The sequence below is a fragment of the Lathyrus oleraceus genome, chromosome 5 (assembly GCF_024323335.1).
Source record: "Lathyrus oleraceus cultivar Zhongwan6 chromosome 5, CAAS_Psat_ZW6_1.0, whole genome shotgun sequence".
Classification (NCBI taxonomy): domain Eukaryota; kingdom Viridiplantae; phylum Streptophyta; class Magnoliopsida; order Fabales; family Fabaceae; genus Lathyrus; species Lathyrus oleraceus.
This window is the reverse complement of record NC_066583.1, coordinates 526,536,669-526,561,109: the sequence shown is the minus strand read 5'-3', so window position 1 is coordinate 526,561,109 and position 24,441 is coordinate 526,536,669. Positions and strand designations below refer to the sequence as shown.

At 32.8% G+C, this 24,441-nt stretch overlaps 4 protein-coding genes across 4 annotated transcripts; 2 read left to right on the top strand and 2 right to left on the bottom strand.

Annotated features, from left to right (window-relative positions):
- Positions 1-6,419: 6,419 nt before the first annotated feature.
- On the bottom strand, positions 6,420-8,973 carry LOC127081817 (uncharacterized). Its single transcript, XM_051022044.1, has 5 exons — positions 8,181-8,973; positions 7,693-7,772; positions 7,523-7,600; positions 6,982-7,046; positions 6,420-6,426 (listed from the first exon to the last, which is right to left on the bottom strand). Exons 1-5 carry the CDS (start codon positions 8,971-8,973, stop codon positions 6,420-6,422), a joined length of 1,023 nt encoding a protein of 340 aa, XP_050878001.1.
- A 359-nt stretch (positions 8,974-9,332) lies between these two features.
- LOC127081816 (uncharacterized) lies at positions 9,333-9,755 on the bottom strand. Its single transcript, XM_051022043.1, has one exon. It carries the CDS (start codon positions 9,753-9,755, stop codon positions 9,333-9,335), a length of 423 nt encoding a protein of 140 aa, XP_050878000.1.
- A 10,495-nt stretch (positions 9,756-20,250) lies between these two features.
- Positions 20,251-20,673, top strand: LOC127081815 (uncharacterized). The gene has a single exon (XM_051022042.1). It carries the CDS (start codon positions 20,251-20,253, stop codon positions 20,671-20,673), a length of 423 nt encoding a protein of 140 aa, XP_050877999.1.
- Positions 20,674-21,032: 359 nt separating this feature from the next.
- On the top strand, positions 21,033-23,654 carry LOC127081814 (uncharacterized). Its single transcript, XM_051022040.1, has 5 exons — positions 21,033-21,828; positions 22,237-22,316; positions 22,409-22,486; positions 22,963-23,027; positions 23,585-23,654. The coding sequence occupies exons 1-5, from the start codon at positions 21,033-21,035 to the stop codon at positions 23,652-23,654; spliced, it is 1,089 nt and encodes a 362-aa protein (XP_050877997.1).
- The last annotated feature ends 787 nt before the right edge of the window (positions 23,655-24,441 follow it).

Genomic DNA, 24,441 nt, shown 5'->3' with positions numbered 1-24,441 from the left:
ATTTCATGACAACACTTTTATCTTGCCCAAAAAAAATCAAGGTAATTATAGGAAACGCCATGATTTATTAAAAAAATACCACATGTTCCCTCATATATTGAATATAACTAAGGGAAAAAGTAATCCATGACATGCTTCGAATCTCAACAAAAGCAATTTAAGTGTTATTTCTTTAAAAATGATGTCTTTCTTTTTATTTAGTTTTTTACTTCTTAATTAATTAATTTATTCCTCCAGTTTCTTTAATTATCGAGGGGTTTGATTTTACTATAAAAGTACTTGTTCATTAAGTTTTACCCTAAACCTAGTCGCTCCAAACTCGTATATATTATTCTTTAGGATTAATTGCAAAACTGAAAAAATCTTCAAGGTTTTGTGTTATACGTTATTCTTCTAACACCAGCCTTGAACAAAACATTTTTTCAGCTCTTGCAATCCATCTCACATAATGATGTTTTTTATGTTGTTGTTGTTGTTGTTTCCACCTCTCTTGCAAGGCCGTTGTATATTTTGAAACAACCTTCCTATGTTGTCAATAAAAGAAAACACTCCTAAACATACTATAAATTGCAATTCATCTCACATAATGATGTATTGCTTTTCTCGGTTGACAATATTGAAAAATTTATTCCCAAACATACTATAAATTGCACACAAAGAAAGTGTTGAATGGTAAAAAATTGAAAAAAGAAACATTACATGTTACTTTCAATTTTTTACCATTCATCATTTTTTCTGCAAGTAATATATTACCTCCATTTTTTATAAAACTGAGGGAAAAGTCCTTAGTTTATTTTATTTTTAATTAATAATGAAATAACCTTTCCCATCAGTTTTATAAAAGAACTGAGGGGTATAGTTACTCAGTTAACCAACAATGAATCTATGTCTTACGTTCATAAAATAATAAAGCTCAAGATATTTCCAACACATCAATCCACAAGAAACCTTTTATATCCAATAAGAACATGAACACCACCAATATATATCTTGGATGATATCTTGTGAAACTCAAACATTTATATTCAAGCGTTTGTCATAAAAACATTGATAATGAAAGCTTGGAACAGATCTCGGGGATGGATTGCAAGTGTGAAAAAAATTGTTCTAAGGTTGGTGTTCTTGCATAATATCTTATCTTTTTACTTGAATGTTATGTTATTTGTCTAACCTTTATTTATGTTATATATGAAATTAGAAGCGTGCAAGCCATTGAGCTTGAAAGGCATTGGGTAAATTTGGATTTATTCAACATGATGATGATGAATTAGATTTGTCAAAAATTTGTATTTGTAGATTGAAACCAAAATAATGTAACATTAGAAACTTTGAATTAAATATTATGTGTAAAATATGTGAGAACACTCTCGAAGCACTATGGCTAAAATATGTGAGAAAAATATGTGTGTGTGTGTGTGTGTGCGTGCGTGTGTGTATGTATGTGTGAGTGAGCATGTGCTTGTGCGTGTGTGCATGTGTGTGTATGAGTGTGCGTGTGTATGTGTGTGTGTGTGAGGGTGTGTGCGTGTTTGCGGATGTGCGTGTGTTTGCATGTGTGTATGTGTGTGTGTGTGTGTGTGACTTAGCCATAATATTTCTATAAGTTCCCTTGTGTCTTTACAATTCACTTGTCACATAGACGGACACAACCAAACGAGCTTTCACACTTCATCTCTTTCACACTCTGAAGCTTCGGGTCTTGGCATCATTATCTTTGACAAGAACCTTGAGTATTTTTTATGAGGCTTAACATATCTCCATCTTGATTACCATCATCTGGGAGTTTGAAACCATCAGAAATCCTTGAAACCTAAATCGTCACTTGAAAGTCATTGAACTATATTGTTGATTGAAAAAATAGATGTTTTTCTTGATCAACCATCTTCACCATTTTTGACCACTTGAACTATCTTCAAGAGAAAAGGTCATCACTATTTAACTTGGTCTCCAAGAATAACAATCTTGATTACCATAAATATAATTACAACCACCAAATCACTGAATCATCGGATCTTCAGGCTTCACCTTGATCAACATATATTAAGCTTCAAGCACCAAGCATCATCACTTGGTCAACAACTTGTCTAGTACCATCACTCGAACATATCAAACACCATTTCTTGATTAGCAACATATCCTTGAACAACAAGACTGATGAAAACTTCTATTAAGAGTGTTAATAACATCAAATCAAATTAACGCATTATTGTAATCTTCATGCATGTAAGCACATAGGCCCACACATATTTCTTTGTTACCTCTTGCGAAAGTAACCTCACCCGACCGACCAAAAAACCAAAGAACAAAAGAACTCAAAGCCAACTAAAGCAACTTTGATCTCGGTAAATAAGGTAGAAGCCACTTTCACTTCATCAAGATACATATCATGTTGAGGCGTCAAATCACATACATGTTCTTGAAGTCGTTATTTATTCTTCCGAAATTGATAAGTCATATAACTTCCTTACGGCTGGCTCTACAAATAGGTAATACGGCAGAGGATCATCGAATGTGATAGGCTAGAGTTTATAATTCCACCTCGAGAGCAGTAACAGTCAAATTGGTAAGATATGAACAATCTTCCTCTAAGATATGTGTCATGTTCTCTTTGGTTGTACGAGGACAAAGATGTGTAAGTACGAGGATAAGGATGTGATCCTGACTAAAAACTATAGTGAAAAAACAATACACACTTTGTACATATTTTGAATAGAATGAAATGTTCGTGAATCAATTCCAATAGAAAATTGATCTTCTCTTTCAATGTATAATTCAAATACAATAACCTTAATATCTAGAAACTTTTTACAAATATATGATGATTTTTATACATAAAAAGTTTCAATGATATTTGAGAATGAACACTTGAAATGAATTTGTTTTTTTTTAAAATTTGTGCGAAATGGGTAATTTGAAAAACTTATATATTTTTCCTTAAATACATCTTAGGATACCTCTTGGATTAGATGCAATTGATTGAAGAAGTTCCATGAAGAATTAATTTGAATTGGATACACAATGGTTCATATTTTTCAAAATATCGCAGTGTAATCAATTACATAAATGGTGTGATCGATACCACCTTTGAAAACGATCACAAAATTCTGACTGAATATTGATGTAACTGATTACATATATAACGTGACATATTACACTACATTGAAAATTGAAAATTAGTTTGAAACTTGTTTGACTTGGGTGACATTGATGCATGGATGCTTAGGAACATTAAAAATGAATGATTTTTTGAGCATCTGAGGATACACATAATATGGATTATAATTGAATACCTTTGCTTCATGATCAATTTCTTTAAATTCAACATCCAATGGATTTTGCAATCTTGAAATTTGATTAAGCTAGACTTCAACTTTTTTTTTCTTTGATAAACTTTTATCTTCATTAAAACTTAACTAAGATAGACAATGAACATCTTCTTCACATGATGAGCCAATAAGGCGGGAGCCAAGGTGCTTGACATTCCCTCATCTTTCATGATAGTTTTGACTTCGGGACTAGAATATGGGTTGTAATACTTAGCTTGTCATGGGGAAGGTTGGGTTAGATGCATCATTGGCCCGAAGATAGTCCTTAAGTTTGAGACAATAACAATTGATATGGTACTCGAAGGACCTACTGGGGAAGAAATGGCTTGGGCAGTCCTCTTCATCTACTTAACCTTATTCTCACACTTCATTGAGTTTGCATGGTCGTCAACAAAATGATCAAAACATAAAAAAAATAGTAACTGGGAAAGGAAGGTAAGATTATAAAAACTTACCAAATATGACCCTCATCTCCTCTTTAGTTTAAGCATACATCAGTAGACGAGTTTCAATAAGCCATTTCAACCGTCTCTTAGAAGATTCACCTTGAGAAATGACACCCCAAACATAACCCAATTCTATAGAGAAAGCGACCAACAGTTTCTTAAGATAAATTTCCTCTTGGGACAAGTCATCCTCTCTATAAACATATAGCTCATTCCCCATCAAGAAGTGACCTTGACTCCAAAAATTTCGAAATAAGTATGTACACTTGTATTCCTGGCCGATTTATATTCCACAGATCTTTGCATGAGCAGTTTCGGTAAGGGAAATAGCCATGAAGAATCGGTCTTGAAAATGTTTCATGTTATCGGAGTACACTCTGAAATGCCGTGTAATCTGTTTTATAGTAATTAAACCTTGCCATTATGCAAAGATAGTCGTACTCTGTTGGACTTTACAGAGGTGGCACAAAAACGATAAGGATGGTTTCCCCCTCTATACTCAAATTAATACTGAAAAACCTTAACGTACGCCCAAATCACCAGATTCAACTAAGAAGGATGATCATCGGGTGCTTTAGGACACCAACCTCAATCATTAAAAGGAAGATAAAAGCCCAAGATAAAAAAAATAGACACTCGTAGAATGGGATAACACACCATCGTACTTGTTGCATATCCTTTTGTCTTTATCTAGAGTCAGTACACCCTAGTCAAAAAAAGAACATACATGTAGAAAAGTATTGTCTAGGTTGCCCTCAGGGGCAAAAATAGAAGTAGTCACATAAGTTTTTGGATGAAATGTCTCTCTTCACCTTTTGACGCAGGGTAGGAGCCCCTTTCATGAGGCAAAGCTCCAAAGTTAAAATTGACTAAGCTATGAAAGAAAGAAGAAGTATGTGTAAAAAGCACATGTGATTAAAGAGGAGAAAACAACAAGCAAATGAGATTTTATAGTTGTCTCACTATATGATGCCTCATAACAAGAGAAAAAGTAAGCACAATGGTCCATATTTCTTTGCAGGTACTCAAGTACTCTAACTGCATAAAGCCAACATGATTACCTAAGGGAAAAGCCATCTAACTGACTTAATACATTTAAGGCGTATGTTCCCGATAACATTGATGTCATATCATAACTCTTCATTTAGTTATCTGACCCAAGGCATAACCGACCAAAACTTGAACAAGATAAAACCTTCACCCTGTTGAGCCAGAATAAGGCTTGGGAGCAACTGTTTTTGGACCACCTATAGGGCCCAACAAATAAGGTCCGGAGATAAAAGACATTGAATTATACGCAATCATGAGTGAATCTCCACCAAAAAGGGACATGTGTTCAAGACCTCAAACCATCATATATTGTCCAAATTGATCGGACGCTCATCCGTATATCACATTGTCAGTTCCGCTAGGCGGTTACAACCACCCCACTATATAAGAGGAAGAAAACGTCATTTTAGAGGGAATTTGAATTCGGACTCTATCACATTTATCTCACTCTCATACTGATTTGGATGTTGGGAGTACTAACCTTGCAAATTTGCCCTTCCCTCGCCGCATCGAAAACAAAAATCCATCATCAATAATCTACCTCGTTCATATGTCAATTCTAGTTCTAGTACAGACTTTTTTAAAGCTTTGAAAGAAATTTTTTCAATCCAAAACTTTTAAAACTAGAATTTTTAACATTTTTAAAATACAAGTTAGTACAGTTATAGTGTTCTTGTTAAAAAATAGTTAGACCTTCGATTGGTGATGGTAAAGTTTAAAGTTTGACATATTAGAAATTAGGTTAGAAGTCACTTAATTTCAACTATTTAGAGCGATCTATTAATATAGGCAGAATGACAATTTAATTTGGATATTGAAACAATAAAAATAAAATTTGTGGAGGTTTCTTACATTTAACTACAAGATTAATAGAAGAAGCAAAAGAACAAAGACAAAAATATAGAAAAGAAGAAAAATGTGATATGAATATAAAAATAAATGGGAGATAAAATGAAAATAGGAGGAGAAAGAGATCTAAAGAATTTGCAAACTTCGAACCTATCCTAATCTCTATTTTGACAAATTATGTAATTGTCCCTTTAAATAGAATGCGATGGCATTGTTGATTTCATTGTGTTTGTTGATCTTTTATTATTTATTTTTAGAAAATAGTATAAAGAAATAATTAATGACATTAACAACCCCACCTTAATATAAATCACTCTAATAAAAAAATATTTTATTAAAAATAAGAGATTAATTACTATACTCTGTCGGTATAAAAAATTTTACACTGTCGATTCATCACCATCATCTATTTGTATTACTTTATAGATTTTTGAAATAAAAGTCAAACTTCTTTTAATATCCGACGTCTATAATTAACTGATGGTGTAAAATCTCTTTACACTGTCCGTGTATTTCAATTAAATTTTAAAAATAAATATTATTTTTTATTTTAAAATATTATTTTAATAATTTTATTATATTTTTAATATTTAATAAAATCAATTTCATTAAAAAAATATTTTTTAAATATTTTTATTATATTTTTAATTTATAAGATTCAATTTAAAATAGTGGAAATATCTTCTCAAAATCTGATGAAATTTTTATAGATTACTATCAAACTTACGTCATTGCTTTAATGTTTTTATTACATGCTGCACAAAACACCGACAAGAGTAGTTGCTACAATAAATGAAATAAAAGACCTTTGAAAATGTCATTTTATCAACTAGTAATTCAGTCCTATTAAAAAGTTGTATGTTAATAAATGATAGTAAAAAACTACTTTTATTAAAGTATTACTATTATATATTTACTTTTATTATAAATACTAGCGTTCAGACGGGCACTCCCGTGCCCGTCTGCCCGCTTTTTTTAATGCGCACAGCAGAGGAAAATAAATATTTGTTTTTCTTTTTATGAGGTTTCTACTATAGGTCGTATTAAAGCACAATATTATTACATTTTGAAAATGGTAAATAAAGATATTCAAAATTATATCGAAGCATGCAAAGTAATATTGATACTGTGCAATCAATGACGTTCTTTAAGAGGAATGCCGAACATGAAATCTCTATTCGAAGTATTTTCTTTTTCTTTGCAATTGTTTTCCGTAGTAAAGAAAAAATGTAAGACTCTTAAATTAGATTTTTTTAAGAGAAAAAGATAGTAAAATTAATAGTAAGTTGTGTAATACAGCTTTTGCTTACCTTATAAAGATTCGAATCAATTCTTCGTACATCCCTTTATCAATGCGCTCTTGAGATTTAAAAAACTACAAATACATGACGAAATGTCATATTATAAAAGAAATACATTCAGAACATATGACTCGTTTGAATATAATATGGTTTATTGCGACACAAATAATACCTGGAGAATGGAGATACTTTGTTTTAGTCTAGATTTGGTAGAACAACAGTTATGACTTGTTTCTGAATTACCTGGATTTCTGGTAAATAAGGAAAACAATGGACTTAGTAAATATATATGGTTTTATTTACATAAACCACAAATAGCAGTTAAATTCATGCATTCAAAAATAAAAAACCTCTCCATCCTTTGAGATATTATTTCTCTTTTCACCATTTTCCAAAGTTGTGTTTTATCTGTTATCACTGTGGAGCTCCAACCGATGGAGTAAATTTACAAACGTTTGACCTGTTTCAATGAGGATGATAAGAATGTTACTGAAAGAGTGATGAAAGTGCAAGAATTTTTTTATACGTATTACGGAAAAGATAAATACACCTTATTGTCGAGTTTGTCGATGGATGAAATACTTTGTTCATCCTTCCATGTGTTCCATTTATCTTCAAAGTCTGTTATCTAAAATTTATTGCATAAGAATAGTGAGAATAACTATCACCCCATTTATATCTAACATAAAAGCATAAAATAAATGATTAAGTATAACTTACTTTCATGTTGAAGCAAGTTTCAACATTCTTTCGTCTCAAATCCTTACATAATTGAAAGATTTCATCGTGTTCTAGTTTGGCTGTATATTAAAGCAAAAGAAAATTATATTTAGTTATTGCATATCTATGATATAAATAATACAATATAAGCCTGGTATGTCGTGTAACCAAAATGGGAATCAACGTGTGAGCAATTTTTTCAATGTACTTAATAAATACCTGCGGGTGCGATAAAAGAATTTGTTTGTAGACTACATTTTTTATGTAGTCACCATCTTCTCCTTTCAATTTTCCTTCCCTGGTTAAAACTCTTGTTGTAGTTTGTGAAACACCCCTGGATAAAGCCACATATAACTGTCCATGACTAAAAACATGTCGTGGAAGATATATTCCAACATTTGGAATGGTTTATCCTTGTGATTTATTTATTGTAATTGCAAAACTTAGCCGCACAGGAAACTGCTTTCTACTAAGGACAAAAGGCAGACCATCACTTGCAGATGTTTTTATTTTAATTCTAGGCAAAAAAGCACGTTTTCCTGCGTTGCTTCCTGTTAGGATTTCCACATCCAACATATTCATAAATAAACCACGACATAATAACCGGGTCCCATTACACAATCCATATCTAGGATCTAGATTTCGTAATAACATCAATGGTGCACCCTTTTTTATCTTTAGAATATGTGGTGGCAAACTACCTTGTGCAATTAAGTTTAAGAATTCTTGCTGGTATAAATTATGATTATCTCCTTCAACCTCGTCAAACGATAACAAATTATGTTCTTCTCCTGGAAACTGATCGATAATCATATCATTCAATTTCTGGACATCATCATTTGTTGGTGTCAAAATAGCTCTTTGTACCATATATGGGGCATCCCAACCATGCAATTCTAAATTAGGAAAAATATGTTGGATAAGTACCTGTATGGAATGTTCACCTTCCCATGGGATTGCAATATGTAAAGGTAACCTCACCATGTCATCTGGTTTGGTAGGTTCAACACCATCACCAATGCGAATAAGAAATTCTGCAAACTCTTGATCATGCAATGATCGCATATTTTGACGCAAACGCAAAATCTTGGTATGATTCCATAAATGAGACTGAACAATACACGCTGAAATCATTTGTGCCTTAGTACCTTTTCTTACAACAGGAAGAACTTGACGAAATCCCCCCCCCCTGATCAGAACTTTTCCACCAAATGGAGCATTGTTGCTACAAATGTCTTGTAATGATCGATCCAAGGCTTCCAAACAATTTTTGTTTGTCATTGGTGCTTCATCCCAAGTGATACCGTATAGATTCTCCCGATAACTTTTCTTGTTGATCGCCTACGATGCCATTCCATACCCCACTTGTTCCAACAATAATGCTCTAAAATCTCTCTATACAGACACTTTCTTGCTTGTGGATCTCGTAGATTCAATGCAAAGAATTGTGTGACCATTGTTTTGGAGTTGCGTTCATTATTTAACACATCTGCAATTTGCTGATGATCATAAAAGCGCACTTGATGGCGGTTCGGCAAGTGGATCCGCAATCTTTCAACCGAAGGATATAATCGGTAAAGAGTGAATCGAAATATTTTCCATAATGCCTCGAGAGCACAAATCCATCTTGCATCAACATATTATTGAACTTCATCCATGTATGATCCTTTATGAATCTCCATAGCCACACGATCAGGGCCCTTGTACACATATTTGTATAGATACTTGATACTTTTAATGCTACTGCAAATCTCTACATTGATGTGACAATCATACTTTAATAGTAACCAAGGGTTATAAGGAACCACCCATCTATTATCAACATACCTATCTCTACCTAATGATACAGACTCATCAAACCTTCTCCTATACTCGGGATATGAGTCAGTGCCTTGACGTGTTTCATCCAAGAATTGTTTGGGATACCTTTTTTTACAATGTCCGTCTTTCATACATGGAGACTTTCGGTTGATTATGCCGCAAGGTCCGTGGATCATATGTCTTACAACAGCTTCATGCAACTGTGGTTCACATTCTAATTTAGGTATTTCTGCTCTTACCATACTATCATAATCTTTTGGGTCACGCAACTTATCGTTACTTTCTAAGACCAACTGTAATACCCCAAAATTTACCCTTCATTTTTCCTGAAAAAAAAAAAAAAAAAACGAAAAAAAAAAAAATTTAATTAATTAATTAAATAAATAAAATAAATAAATAAATAAAATATAACAAATTATTTTGGACTTGGGTCTCCCTCATTTGAGCCCATTACCCACGAAAATCAGTCTATAAATACTGAAGTTTCAGTAGAGGAAAACACACTTGGAGTTACACTTGGAGTTACACTGGGAGATTTACTGGAGAAAGAAGGAAGAGAAGCAAAACACTCTGAGATTTACTTGGAACAAAACCCTGAGGAAAAAGATAGTGAGAGAAAAGCCAACAGAGTTCAGAGCAACCTCCAAACCCTGAAAGGAACTCAACTTGTAAACCTCACGGGCGCAACTCAATCAAGCTCTCCAATCAGGTTTGCCCTATATCCATCATCTTTATGCCTTTTATTTGAATGCTCTAAATGTATGAGGTATTATGGGTGAATTTGATACCTTTTTGTGAGCCTTTTGTGAATTTTGATGGAATTATTCATGTGGTTACATTTTGATTTAGGGGCAACTCTGGGTTACCCTATTTTGTTTATTCTAACCTGTCTTGTGTTTCCATGACATTGTTTTCTCTTGATTTCATCCTGCTGCTCTAACCCTTTGTCGAGTTTTGTGAGGGCTCACATGGCTTTCGCAGAGACACTCGCGTGGTTTCCCACTTTATTTGTGGGATACCCCTTGGAGTTTTATTCTGATTATTCGTGTTGACTGATTTCCTTTGACGGTCCAGCTGGAGACATTTCAGGGTTTCTTGCCCCTTTAACTGCTATAGCTTCGGATCTTTATCCGTGTGGTAATTTTTTTCCTTTCTCATACTTTATCACTTTCTTAGCTGGAAGACCTCGATAGGAGGCAATGTTTGAGCCCCTTGGTGGCATTTTACTTTGAGATACATGTTTTGTGTTTTGTATTCATATCCCTGCAGGTAGCGCGGTTCCTTCGTCAAGGACTGCCTTTTTGCCCTCGAGCATCCCAAACCCTAAAACCCAAAGCAACACGTTTACTCCTTCTACTACAGGCGAGTAAGTCTCCAAAGGTCGAGCATCCGGTAGATTGCGTAGTGACGTCGTTCGTCCAAAACCCAATCCATAACCCCGTAGTTAGCCGAACTACGGCTTGCTCTGATTCTCATTCCAGATGAGATACGTAGGCATAAGACGCGATGTCTTAGCGAGCACACATCCCCCCAACCCATAGGTCAGCCGAGCTACGAAGACTCTGATTCTCATATTCAGATGAGATACGTATGCAGTGGATGCAACATCCGCGCGAGTCATTTTCATTCAACCCCTTTTTTTTTAGTAAATAAACACATTAGATAAACCCACACCCTTTAGACAAAAACTACAAAAGTGGATCCCGTAGAGTACTATGGATGCGTAGGGGTGCTAATACCTTCCCTTCGCATAACCGACTCCCGAACCCAAGATTTGGTTGCGAGACCCCGTCTTGTCCTTTCCTTTTTCAGGTTTACTTCGAGCGTTTCCTTTCCCTCCTTTGGGATGAATAACGCACGGTGGCGACTCTTCTGTCTTTTTCTTTCGCCGGTTGTTTTTTTCGCACACTGTATTTTTCAGGTTGCGACAGCAACAACATATGCACATGCGGCAGTCCTCGCTTTTGAAATTCAGTGGCATACATGTAGCTTTTAACTTTACCCAAGACTCCTTTATTAATAACATCATCCTTCAATTTCTCAAATTTCGAACGAAATATTCTTGTTAGCAAATCTGGACGATCTTGTGGTGTTTGAAAAGGCAAAAGTTCTGATGTTATCTCACTCCAAAAAGGATTGCATGTCATTGTTAGAAAAATATCTGGTTTACCGCCATTAAGAACAATAGCCATGCCATCTTCATAACGTTGTGTCATGTCTCGACGACCGCCAATAAATGATGATGGCAATATTGTTCTTTTTCCAATGTTCTCTACGATGATTCATGAAATACATTAAATATATCACTTACGTAATAATTATGTAATATATTATTGTATTACACTTTATCTAAAATACGTTAAAATAAGTTTTGCAGTGAATAAGATGATTTTATTATTCAAATTATGAAAATATATTAAAATAAGCATTACACTTTGTATGTTACCCAAAATACGTTAATATTGTTTTATATTAACCAATAAAATATCATGTTACCCAAAATACGTTAATATTGTTTTCTTTTAAGTAATAAAATATTATGTTACCCAAAATTTCCACCAATTTATTAATTAATATTTCGTTCAACTAATTATTTTAATAATTAATTAATAATTAAATTATTATAGTATGTCAGTCCATTAAATCAATTTAAGTTGTGAACATCACACCCCCGCTAAATCAGTTGTGGATTCTGTCCGTTGCATTTTGTTTAGGCCGTTACCTAAATATATAGGTGGTCTTTTGTCCGAAGGTACTCATATGAAATTTTGTCTCTCTTAATTATTAATTTATTATTAAAATAACTTCTATAATGTTTGTCCCGTCCAAATAATTATGTGAAAGGTATTTTAAATAATTTGTCCGAAGGTACAAATTAGTAAAACGTGATTATTAAAAATAACCGGTATATGAGTACCTAAATATATGAACATACAAAGTGGTACTAATTTCTTAATGCTTTTTAATTAATATAATATAAAGTTTATAAATTAGGAACTATTAAAAACATCATAATTATAAAATCTTGAATGTTCGTAGGATCGTTGTTGGTGGTGGTTCACCTTCTTTCTTTTTGTTAATGCACTTTTCTTTTCCACTTTCACAATTGCATAATGGAGGACTATAAATAAGTGAAAAAAGTTGATTATACAAATATGAACAAATCCTAACGAAAATTCCAGTGTTGCTTTCGAGCAAAGAAGTCATAGATAGAAGTTAGAATTTCACGTACCTTCAAGAAGTTTCTGGCAAGGCAGTTCAATCGCGAAGGTTGACCGTTGGATGTATCAGCGGTGATGTCGGAAGTTCAGCGGTGCTTTTGGTTGTTGCTGTAACCGGAGGAAATGAAAAAAATGAAAATCGTGAATGTTCGTAGGATCGTTGTTGGTGGTGGTTCACGTGAGAGATGAAGGTTTATGTTATGGTGAAAGATAAATATGGTTGGTAATTGTTTTTGTAGCAGCCAATAATAAGAACATTGATATTGAGAAGTAAAGGAAATATTTTGGTATGTCAGAGAAACTCCCATTTAAAATTAAACTGTCATTTCGTATATGTTGTAACTGCTATTCCTATTTTGTAGGAGTCAAAATTTGATAATAGGAATAAAAACGTGAGAAGTTATAAAGTGAAAATTTTGGTGATGTCACATAAACTCCCATTTACACTTGGATTTTATGTGTGTAAGCCCATGCATCCATTATTTAAAATTAAACTGTCATTTCCTATATGTTGTAACTAGGGGTGTTCGCGGTGCGGTTTGGGCGGTTTTTGCGATAAAAATCACCCGAACCGCAAGAGAAAAAAGCATGCGGTTCGGTTTGGTTCGGTTAACTTTTAAAAATAAAACCAAACCAAACCAAACCAAATCAATGCGGTTTGGGTTGTTTCGGTTGGTTCGGTTTTTTATAATATTTTTATTGAGCCAAATATACTCCTATAAATAACGACATAACTTTGTATTTAATCATTCATATATGACTAAATAACATCAAAATTCATCATATTTAGACAAAAACGTTTCATTCAATATACAAAAAACAAGATTAGACAAAAGTAGAATAAAAGACAAATATAAATAGTAGCATAAAATAATATCAAAGACATAACATAAAAAAAAAACATATGAGATGAGAGATTAGAAAAGATGAAAAAAAGAACATAAGAGATGCGAGATTGAGAAGAAAAGTGCAATAAAAACGTAATTGGAAGAGAAAATAGTAACATAAAAGATAAAAAAGAAAGAACATAATAGAGGACTTATTAGAGTAGAATAGGCGAGACCTAAATGAAAAAGAAGATGAGAAGAATGTGTGATAATACTATGAGAGATTTAAGAAGGTTGAAATTGAAACCCTAAGTGTGATTAAGAGAAAATCGTTTGTAATTGTAAGGTTAAAGCATACTATATTTGAGGTTTGGGTTGGATGTGGGATAAGTGAACTTTGGGTTGTAACATAATGCGGTTTGGTTTGGTTTAGTTCGGTTTGCAAAATATAAACCGCAAACCAAACCAAACCGTGCGGTTTTATTAAAAAATGACCCAAACGAATCCGAACCAAATGCGGTTTTTTGCGGTTTCGGTTTGGTTTGGTTTGGTTTACGGTTTTCTATTGGGTTGGTTTGGTTTTGAACACCCCTAGTTGTAACTGCTATTCCTATTTTGTAGGAGTTAAAATTTGATAATAAGAATAAAAACGTGAGAAGTTATAAAGTGAAATATTTTGTTAAATTGTTCCATAAGTATAGGATGGTATGAGTGTCACATATTATTATTATTAGATAAAATAAAAGAAAAAGAATTAAAAAATATAAGGGTAAAATCGGGAGAAAAATAGGCCACTCCAAATAGGTGTATTCCCTTTATATATAGGTATAGACAGTTTGTTTTTATATAACACTACGTGCCCGTTTGTCCATTTTTTTTAGTGTGCACACGCGTCAAAATATAAATGAGTATTTTTTTAATTTTAATTTACTTCATAAAATATTTTAATAAGTGTTTCATCAAAGTCTTTGTCTCATTTTCATGTTATTGTTATTGATCTTAGATGTGCTCATGATCTAATTACGTTTGCATTTTTTTAATGGACCTCGGAAAAGTGGAGTGTAATATTTCATTGATTATATGATCTAATATTTTATTTTAATACATGTTATAATATCTAGGAATATATCATCGTGTAAACGTTAATTTAAATCAAAGATAAATATTTAAGAAAACAACAACAACAAATATAATAAATGATAAAACATTTAACAATTGTGTTGTAGTGTTGTCTACGCATATCGCCGTCTTGTCGAATTACCATTCTCAATCACAAATCAATACATTGAAAAAGAAGAGATTGGAATTATGGATTTTTGAGAAAAATTATATGGTATTAATTAGAAATTTGATTGTGTGATATATGCAGAAAGCAATTATACGACATGATACTAATTGCTATTGGAGTATAAAATTCAGTAGTTATAAGCAATGCCAATTACCGTAGTTTTTTTGCTTATAACTACTGAATTTTATACTCCAATAGCAATTAGTATCATGTCGTATAATTGCTTTCTGCATATATCACACAATCAAATTTCTAATTAATACCATATAATTTTTCTCAAAAATCCATAATTCCAATCTCTTCTTTTTCAATGTATTGATTTGTGATTGAGAATGGTAATTCGACAAGACGGCGATATGCGTAGACAACACTACAACACAATTGTTAAATGTTTTATCATTTATTATATTTGTTGTTGTTGTTTTCTTAAATATTTATCTTTGATTTAAATTAACGTTTACACGATGATATATTCCTAGATATTATAACATGTATTAAAATAAAATATTAGATCATATAATCAATGAAATATTACACTCCACTTTTCCGAGGTCCATTAAAAAAATGCAAACGTAATTAGATCATGAGCACATCTAAGATCAATAACAATAACATGAAAATGAGACAAAGACTTTGATGAAACACTTATTAAAATATTTTATGAAGTAAATTAAAATTAAAAAAATACTCATTTATATTTTGACGCGTGTGCACACTAAAAAAAATGGACAAACGGGCACGTAGTGTTATATAAAAACAAACTGTCTATACCTATATATAAAGGGAATACACCTATTTGGAGTGGCCTATTTTTCTCCCGATTTTACCCTTATATTTTTTAATTCTTTTTCTTTTATTTTATCTAATAATAATAATATGTGACACTCATACCATCCTATACTTATGGAACAATTTAACAAAATATTTCACTTTATAACTTCTCACGTTTTTATTCTTATTATCAAATTTTAACTCCTACAAAATAGGAATAGCAGTTACAACTAGGGGTGTTCAAAACCAAACCAACCCAATAGAAAACCGTAAACCAAACCAAACCAAACCGAAACCGCAAAAAACCGCATTTGGTTCGGATTCGTTTGGGTCATTTTTTAATAAAACCGCACGGTTTGGTTTGGTTTGCGGTTTATATTTTGCAAACCGAACTAAACCAAACCAAACCGCATTATGTTACAACCCAAAGTTCACTTATCCCACATCCAACCCAAACCTCAAATATAGTATGCTTTAACCTTACAATTACAAACGATTTTCTCTTAATCACACTTAGGGTTTCAATTTCAACCTTCTTAAATCTCTCATAGTATTATCACACATTCTTCTCATCTTCTTTTTCATTTAGGTCTCGCCTATTCTACTCTAATAAGTCCTCTATTATGTTCTTTCTTTTTTATCTTTTATGTTACTATTTTCTCTTCCAATTACGTTTTTATTGCACTTTTCTTCTCAATCTCGCATCTCTTATGTTCTTTTTTTCATCTTTTCTAATCTCTCATCTCATATGTTTTTTTTTTATGTTATGTCTTTGATATTATTTTATGCTACTATTTATATTTGTCTTTTATTCTACTTTTGTCTAATCTTGTTTTTTGTATATTGAATGAAACGTTTTTGTCTAAATATGATGAATTTTGATGTTATTTAGTCATATATGAATGATTAAATACAAAGTTATGTCGTTATTTATAGGAGTATATTTGGCTCAATAAAAATATTATAAAAAACCGAACCAACCGAAACAACCCAAACCGCATTGATTTGGTTTGGTTTGGTTTGGTTTTATTTTTAAAAGTTAACCGAACCAAACCGAACCGCATGCTTTTTTCTCTTGCGGTTCGGGTGATTTTTATCGCAAAAACCGCCCAAACCGCACCGCGAACACCCCTAGTTACAACATATAGGAAATGACAGTTTAATTTTAAATAATGGATGCATGGGCTTACACACATAAAATCCAAGTGTAAATGGGAGTTTATGTGACATCACCAAAATTTTCACTTTATAACTTCTCACGTTTTTATTCCTATTATCAAATTTTGACTCCTACAAAATAGGAATAGCAGTTACAACATATACGAAATGACAGTTTAATTTTAAATGGGAGTTTCTCTGACATACCAAAATATTTCCTTTACTTCTCAATATCAATGTTCTTATTATTGGCTGCTACAAAAACAATTACCAACCATATTTATCTTTCACCATAACATAAACCTTCATCTCTCACGTGAACCACCACCAACAACGATCCTACGAACATTCACGATTTTCATTTTTTTCATTTCCTCCGGTTACAGCAACAACCAAAAGCACCGCTGAACTTCCGACATCACCGCTGATACATCCAACGGTCAACCTTCGCGATTGAACTGCCTTGCCAGAAACTTCTTGAAGGTACGTGAAATTCTAACTTCTATCTATGACTTCTTTGCTCGAAAGCAACACTGGAATTTTCGTTAGGATTTGTTCATATTTGTATAATCAACTTTTTTCACTTATTTATAGTCCTCCATTATGCAATTGTGAAAGTGGAAAAGAAAAGTGCATTAACAAAAAGAAAGAAGGTGAACCACCACCAACAACGATCCTACGAACATTCAAGATTTTATAATTATGATGTTTTTAATAGTTCCTAATTTATAAACTTTATATTATATTAATTAAAAAGCATTAAGAAATTAGTACCACTTTGTATGTTCATATATTTAGGTACTCATATACCGGTTATTTTTAATAATCACGTTTTACTAATTTGTACCTTCGGACAAATTATTTAAAATACCTTTCACATAATTATTTGGACGGGACAAACATTATAGAAGTTATTTTAATAATAAATTAATAATTAAGAGAGACAAAATTTCATATGAGTACCTTCGGACAAAAGACCACCTATATATTTAGGTAACGGCCTAAACAAAATGCAACGGACAGAATCCACAACTGATTTAGCGGGGGTGTGATGTTCACAACTTAAATTGATTTAATGGACTGACATACTATAATAATTTAATTATTAATTAATTATTAAAATAATTAGTTGAACGAAATATTAATTAATAAATTGGTGGAAATTTTGGGTAACATAATATTTTATTACTTAAAAGAAAACAATATTAACGTATTTTGGGTAACATGATATTTTATTGGTTAATATAAAACAATATTAACGTATTTTGGGTAACATACAAAGTGTAATGCTTATTTTAATATATTTTCATAATTTGAATAATAAAATCATCTTATTCACTGCAAAACTTATTTTAACGTATTTTAGATAAAGTGTAATACAATAATATATTACATAATTATTACGTAAGTGATATATTTAATGTATTTCATGAATCATCGTAGAGAACATTGGAAAAAGAACAATATTGCCATCATCATTTATTGGCGGTCGTCGAGACATGACACAACGTTATGAAGATGGCATGGCTATTGTTCTTAATGGCGGTAAACCAGATATTTTTCTAACAATGACATGCAATCCTTTTTGGAGTGAGATAACATCAGAACTTTTGCCTTTTCAAACACCACAAGATCGTCCAGATTTGCTAACAAGAATATTTCGTTCGAAATTTGAGAAATTGAAGGATGATGTTATTAATAAAGGAGTCTTGGGTAAAGTTAAAAGCTACATGTATGCCACTGAATTTCAAAAGCGAGGACTGCCGCATGTGCATATGTTGTTGCTGTCGCAACCTGAAAAATACAGTGTGCGAAAAAAACAACCGGCGAAAGAAAAAGACAGAAGAGTCGCCACCGTGCGTTATTCATCCCAAAGGAGGGAAAGGAAACGCTCGAAGTAAACCTGAAAAAGGAAAGGACAAGACGGGGTCTCGCAACCAAATCTTGGGTTCGGGAGTCGGTTATGCGAAGGGAAGGTATTAGCACCCCTACGCATCCATAGTACTCTACGGGATCCACTTTTGTAGTTTTTGTCTAAAGGGTGTGGGTTTATCTAATGTGTTTATTTACTAAAAAAAAAGGGGTTGAATGAAAATGACTCGCGCGGATGTTGCATCCACTGCATACGTATCTCATCTGAATATGAGAATCAGAGTCTTCGTAGCTCGGCTGACCTATGGGTTGGGGGGATGTGTGCTCGCTAAGACATCGCGTCTTATGCCTACGTATCTCATCTGGAATGAGAATCAGAGCAAGCCGTAGTTCGGCTAACTACGGGGTTATGGATTGGGTTTTGGACGAACGACGTCACTACGCAATCTACCGGATGCTCGACCTTTGGAGACTTACTCGCCTGTAGTAGAAGGAGTAAACGTGTTGCTTTGGGTTTTAGGGTTTGGGATGCTCGAGGGCAAAAAGGCAGTCCTTGACGAAGGAACCGCGCTACCTGCAGGGATATGAATACAAAACACAAAACATGTATCTCAAAGTAAAATGCCACCAAGGGGCTCAAACATTGCCTCCTATCGAGGTCTTCCAGCTAAGAAAGTGATAAAGTATGAGAAAGGAAAAAAATTACCACACGGATAAAGATCCGAAGCTATAGCAGTTAAAGGGGCAAGAAACCCTGAAATGTCTCCAGCTGGACCGTCAAAGGAAATCAGTCAACACGAATAATCAGAATAAAACTCCAAGGGGTATCCCACAAATAAAGTGGGAAACCACGCGAGTGTCTCTGCGAAAGCCATGTGAGCCCTCACAAAACTCGACAAAGGGTTAGAGCAGCAGGATGAAATCAAGAGAAAACAATGCCATGGAAACACAAGACAGGTTAGAATAAACAAAATAGGGTAACCCAGAGTTGCCCCTAAATCAAAATGTAACCACATGAATAATTCCATCAAAATTCACAAAAGGCTCACAAAAAGGTATCAAATTCACCCATAATACCTCATACATTTAGAGCATTCAAATAAAAGGCATAAAGATGATGGATATAGGGCAAACCTGATTGGAGAGCTTGATTGAGTTGCGCCCGTGAGGTTTACAAGTTGAGTTCCTTTCAGGGTTTGGAGGTTGCTCTGAACTCTGTTGGCTTTTCTCTCACTATCTTTTTCCTCAGGGTTTTGTTCCAAGTAAATCTCAGAGTGTTTTGCTTCTCTTCCTTCTTTCTCCAGTAAATCTCCCAGTGTAACTCCAAGTGTAACTCCAAGTGTGTTTTCCTCTACTGAAACTTCAGTATTTATAGACTGATTTTCGTGGGTAATGGGCTCAAATGAGGGAGACCCAAGTCCAAAATAATTTGTTATATTTTATTTATTTATTTATTTTATTTATTTAATTAATTAATTAAATTTTTTTTTTTTCGTTTTTTTTTTTTTTTTTTCAGGAAAAATGAAGGGTAAATTTTGGGGTATTACAGTTGGTCTTAGAAAGTAACGATAAGTTGCGTGACCCAAAAGATTATGATAGTATGGTAAGAGCAGAAATACCTAAATTAGAATGTGAACCACAGTTGCATGAAGCTGTTGTAAGACATATGATCCACGGACCTTGCGGCATAATCAACCGAAAGTCTCCATGTATGAAAGACGGACATTGTAAAAAAAGGTATCCCAAACAATTCTTGGATGAAACACGTCAAGGCACTGACTCATATCCCGAGTATAGGAGAAGGTTTGATGAGTCTGTATCATTAGGTAGAGATAGGTATGTTGATAATAGATGGGTGGTTCCTTATAACCCTTGGTTACTATTAAAGTATGATTGTCACATCAATGTAGAGATTTGCAGTAGCATTAAAAGTATCAAGTATCTATACAAATATGTGTACAAGGGCCCTGATCGTGTGGCTATGGAGATTCATAAAGGATCATACATGGATGAAGTTCAATAATATGTTGATGCAAGATGGATTTGTGCTCTCGAGGCATTATGGAAAATATTTCGATTCACTCTTTACCGATTATATCCTTCGGTTGAAAGATTGCGGATCCACTTGCCGAACCGCCATCAAGTGCGCTTTTATGATCATCAGCAAATTGCAGATGTGTTAAATAATGAACGCAACTCCAAAACAATGGTCACACAATTCTTTGCATTGAATCTACGAGATCCACAAGCAAGAAAGTGTCTGTATAGAGAGATTTTAGAGCATTATTGTTGGAACAAGTGGGGTATGGAATGGCATCGTAGGCGATCAACAAGAAAAGTTATCGGGAGAATCTATACGGTATCACTTGGGATGAAGCACCAATGACAAACAAAAATTGTTTGGAAGCCTTGGATCGATCATTACAAGACATTTGTAGCAACAATGCTCCATTTGGTGGAAAAGTTCTGATCAGGGGGGGGGGGGGATTTCGTCAAGTTCTTCCTGTTGTAAGAAAAGGTACTAAGGCACAAATGATTTCAGCGTGTATTGTTCAGTCTCATTTATGGAATCATACCAAGATTTTGCGTTTGCGTCAAAATATGCGATCATTGCATGATCAAGAGTTTGCAGAATTTCTTATTCGCATTGGTGATGGTGTTGAACCTACCAAACCAGATGACATGGTGAGGTTACCTTTACATATTGCAATCCCATGGGAAGGTGAACATTCCATACAGGTACTTATCCAACATATTTTTCCTAATTTAGAATTGCATGGTTGGGATGCCCCATATATGGTACAAAGAGCTATTTTGACACCAACAAATGATGATGTCCAGAAATTGAATGATATGATTATCGATCAGTTTCCAGGAGAAGAACATAATTTGTTATCGTTTGACGAGGTTGAAGGAGATAATCATAATTTATACCAGCAAGAATTCTTAAACTTAATTGCACAAGGTAGTTTGCCACCACATATTCTAAAGATAAAAAAGGGTGCACCATTGATGTTATTACGAAATCTAGATCCTAGATATGGATTGTGTAATGGGACCCGGTTATTATGTCGTGGTTTATTTATGAATATGTTGGATGTGGAAATCCTAACAGGAAGCAACGCAGGAAAACGTGCTTTTTTGCCTAGAATTAAAATAAAAACATCTGCAAGTGATGGTCTGCCTTTTGTCCTTAGTAGAAAGCAGTTTCCTGTGCGGCTAAGTTTTGCAATTACAATAAATAAATCACAAGGATAAACCATTCCAAATGTTGGAATATATCTTCCACGACATGTTTTTAGTCATGGACAGTTATATGTGGCTTTATCCAGGGGTGTTTCACAAACTACAACAAGAGTTTTAACCAGGGAAGGAAAATTGAAAGGAGAAGATGGTGACTACATAAAAAATGTAGTCTACAAACAAATTCTTTTATCGCACCCGCAGGTATTTATTAAGTACATTGAAAAAATTGCTCACACGTTGATTCCCATTTTGGTTACACGACATACCAGGCTTATATTGTATTATTTATATCATAGATATGCAATAACTAAATATAATTTTCTTTTGCTTTAATATACAGCCAAACTAGAACACGATGAAATCTTTCAATTATGTAAGGATTTGAGACGAAAGAATGTTGAAACTTGCTTCAACATGAAAGTAAGTTATACTTAATCATTTATTTTATGCTTTTATGTTAGATATAAATGGGGTGATAGTTATTCTCACTATTCTTATGCAATAAATTTTAGATAACAGACTTTGAAGATAAATGGAACACATGGAAGGATGAACAAAGTATTTCATCCATCGACAAACTCGACAATAAGGTGTATTTATCTTTTCCGTAATACGTATAAAAAAATTCTTGCACTTTCATCACTCTTTCAGTAACATTCTTATCATCCTCATTGAAACAGGTCAAACGTTTGTAAATTTACTCCATCGGTTGGAGCTCCACAGTGATAACAGATAAAACACAACTTTGGAAAATGGTGAAAAGAGAAATAATATCTCAAAGGATGGAGAGGTTTTTTATTTTTGAATGCATGAATTTAACTGCTATTTGTGGTTTATGTAAATAAAACCATATATATTTACTAAGTCCATTGTTTTCCTTATTTACCAGAAATCCAGGTAATTCAGAAACAAGTCATAACTGTTGTTCTACCAAATCTAGACTAAAACAAAGTATCTCCATTCTCCAGGTATTATTTGTGTCGCAATAAACCATATTATATTCAAACGAGTCATATGTTCTGAATGTATTTCTTTTATAATATGACATTTCGTCATGTATTTGTAGTTTTTTAAATCTCAAGAGCGCATTGATAAAGGGATGTACGAAGAATTGATTCGAATCTTTATAAGGTAAGCAAAAGCTGTATTACACAACTTACTATTAATTTTACTATCTTTTTCTCTTAAAAAAATCTAATTTAAGAGTCTTACATTTTTTCTTTACTACGGAAAACAATTGCAAAGAAAAAGAAAATACTTCGAATAGAGATTTCATGTTCGGCATTCCTCTTAAAGAACGTCATTGATTGCACAGTATCAATATTACTTTGCATGCTTCGATATAATTTTGAATATCTTTATTTACCATTTTCAAAATGTAATAATATTGTGCTTTAATACGACCTATAGTAGAAACCTCATAAAAAGAAAAACAAATATTTATTTTCCTCTGCTGTGCGCATTAAAAAAAGCGGGCAGACGGGCACGGGAGTGCCCGTCTGAACGCTAGTTTGCCATAATGGTAGTACACAAAAGATGCAAATTGCTATTGCAATAGAGAAAGAAATTAGAAATTGCTATGTAATTATACGAATTCATGGCAATTTTTTTGCTATAAATAAGATGAAAAAAAACCACCCATAACTTGAAGTAGTTTTTTTTGAAAAACTAAATTCCATTATTTAAAGTATAAGGAAATTGTTACTAAATTCCATTATTGCTGTAACCGTTTCTTCTCATCCTAATTCTAGAGTGTGAGTAGTTATTGTTGTTGTGGTTTTTTAATAAATATAAATTATATAAATGACAAACTTGGAAGAAAAATAAGCCACACCAAAATCTCCTATCCCCTTTATAGATAGTAATAGATAAAAAAATATAATAAATTAAAAATTATAAAAATTATTATTTCAAAATATAACTAAAAATATTAATAAAAAATTAATTAATAATGTTTTTGACAATCATCAAAGCCCCATAATGAAAAGCTTAAAAACACTCATGGTACAAAAAAAACGTAACATATTTTTCATCATTGAATCTAAGGGATAAAACATTTGAAATGACATATTGAACTTTGAATTGTTAAAATTGTCTTCCTAATGCCCTATTCAAATTGTTGTTAATAAAAGGAGTATTTTAAAACACTTTCTTTTTAACCATCTCTAACATTCACTTTTTATTAGATAAAATATATGTGAATCTTCATTTTAAAAATGAATCCTACATAAAATAGTAGTATCGGTGTCAAACCCACGCATATCAAGATGCGAGACAAATTTTAATAAAAATATTTTAAAATTAGTATTTTTGTAAAATAATTATATTTGAGATGAATTTTAAAGTGAAGTGTTTTAAAATTATTTTAATTTAATATTTTGAAATTTTAAAACTCCTAATCATTTATAGATTATCATAATCAATTTTTGTTTAATATTTTTTTTAATTAATAATAAAATCAATCCATTCAGTATTTATTGTGTCATAGTTTATATTCAATATAATTTTATTAATAAAATAAGTCCGTGGTATAAAATTATAATTT

What these genes read in the sequence shown, in the direction of transcription:
- LOC127081817 (XM_051022044.1), bottom strand. Translation starts at nt 8,973, where the DNA reads ATGACAAACAAAAATTGTTTGGAAGCCTTGGATCGATCATTACAAGAC. An exon ending in AAACTTGCTTCAACATGAAA is followed by an intron (nt 7,601 to 7,692) that starts GTAAGTTATACT and finishes AATAAATTTTAG; the next exon opens with ATAACAGACTTTGAAGATAA. An exon ending in TCGACAAACTCGACAATAAG is followed by an intron (nt 7,047 to 7,522) that starts GTGTATTTATCT and finishes ATGTATTTGTAG; the next exon opens with TTTTTTAAATCTCAAGAGCG.
- LOC127081816 (XM_051022043.1), bottom strand. Translation starts at nt 9,755, where the DNA reads ATGGTAAGAGCAGAAATACCTAAATTAGAATGTGAACCACAGTTGCAT.
- LOC127081815 (XM_051022042.1), top strand. Translation starts at nt 20,251, where the DNA reads ATGGTAAGAGCAGAAATACCTAAATTAGAATGTGAACCACAGTTGCAT.
- LOC127081814 (XM_051022040.1), top strand. Translation starts at nt 21,033, where the DNA reads ATGACAAACAAAAATTGTTTGGAAGCCTTGGATCGATCATTACAAGAC. An exon ending in AAAAACATCTGCAAGTGATG is followed by an intron (nt 21,829 to 22,236) that starts GTCTGCCTTTTG and finishes TTTAATATACAG; the next exon opens with CCAAACTAGAACACGATGAA. An exon ending in TCGACAAACTCGACAATAAG is followed by an intron (nt 22,487 to 22,962) that starts GTGTATTTATCT and finishes ATGTATTTGTAG; the next exon opens with TTTTTTAAATCTCAAGAGCG.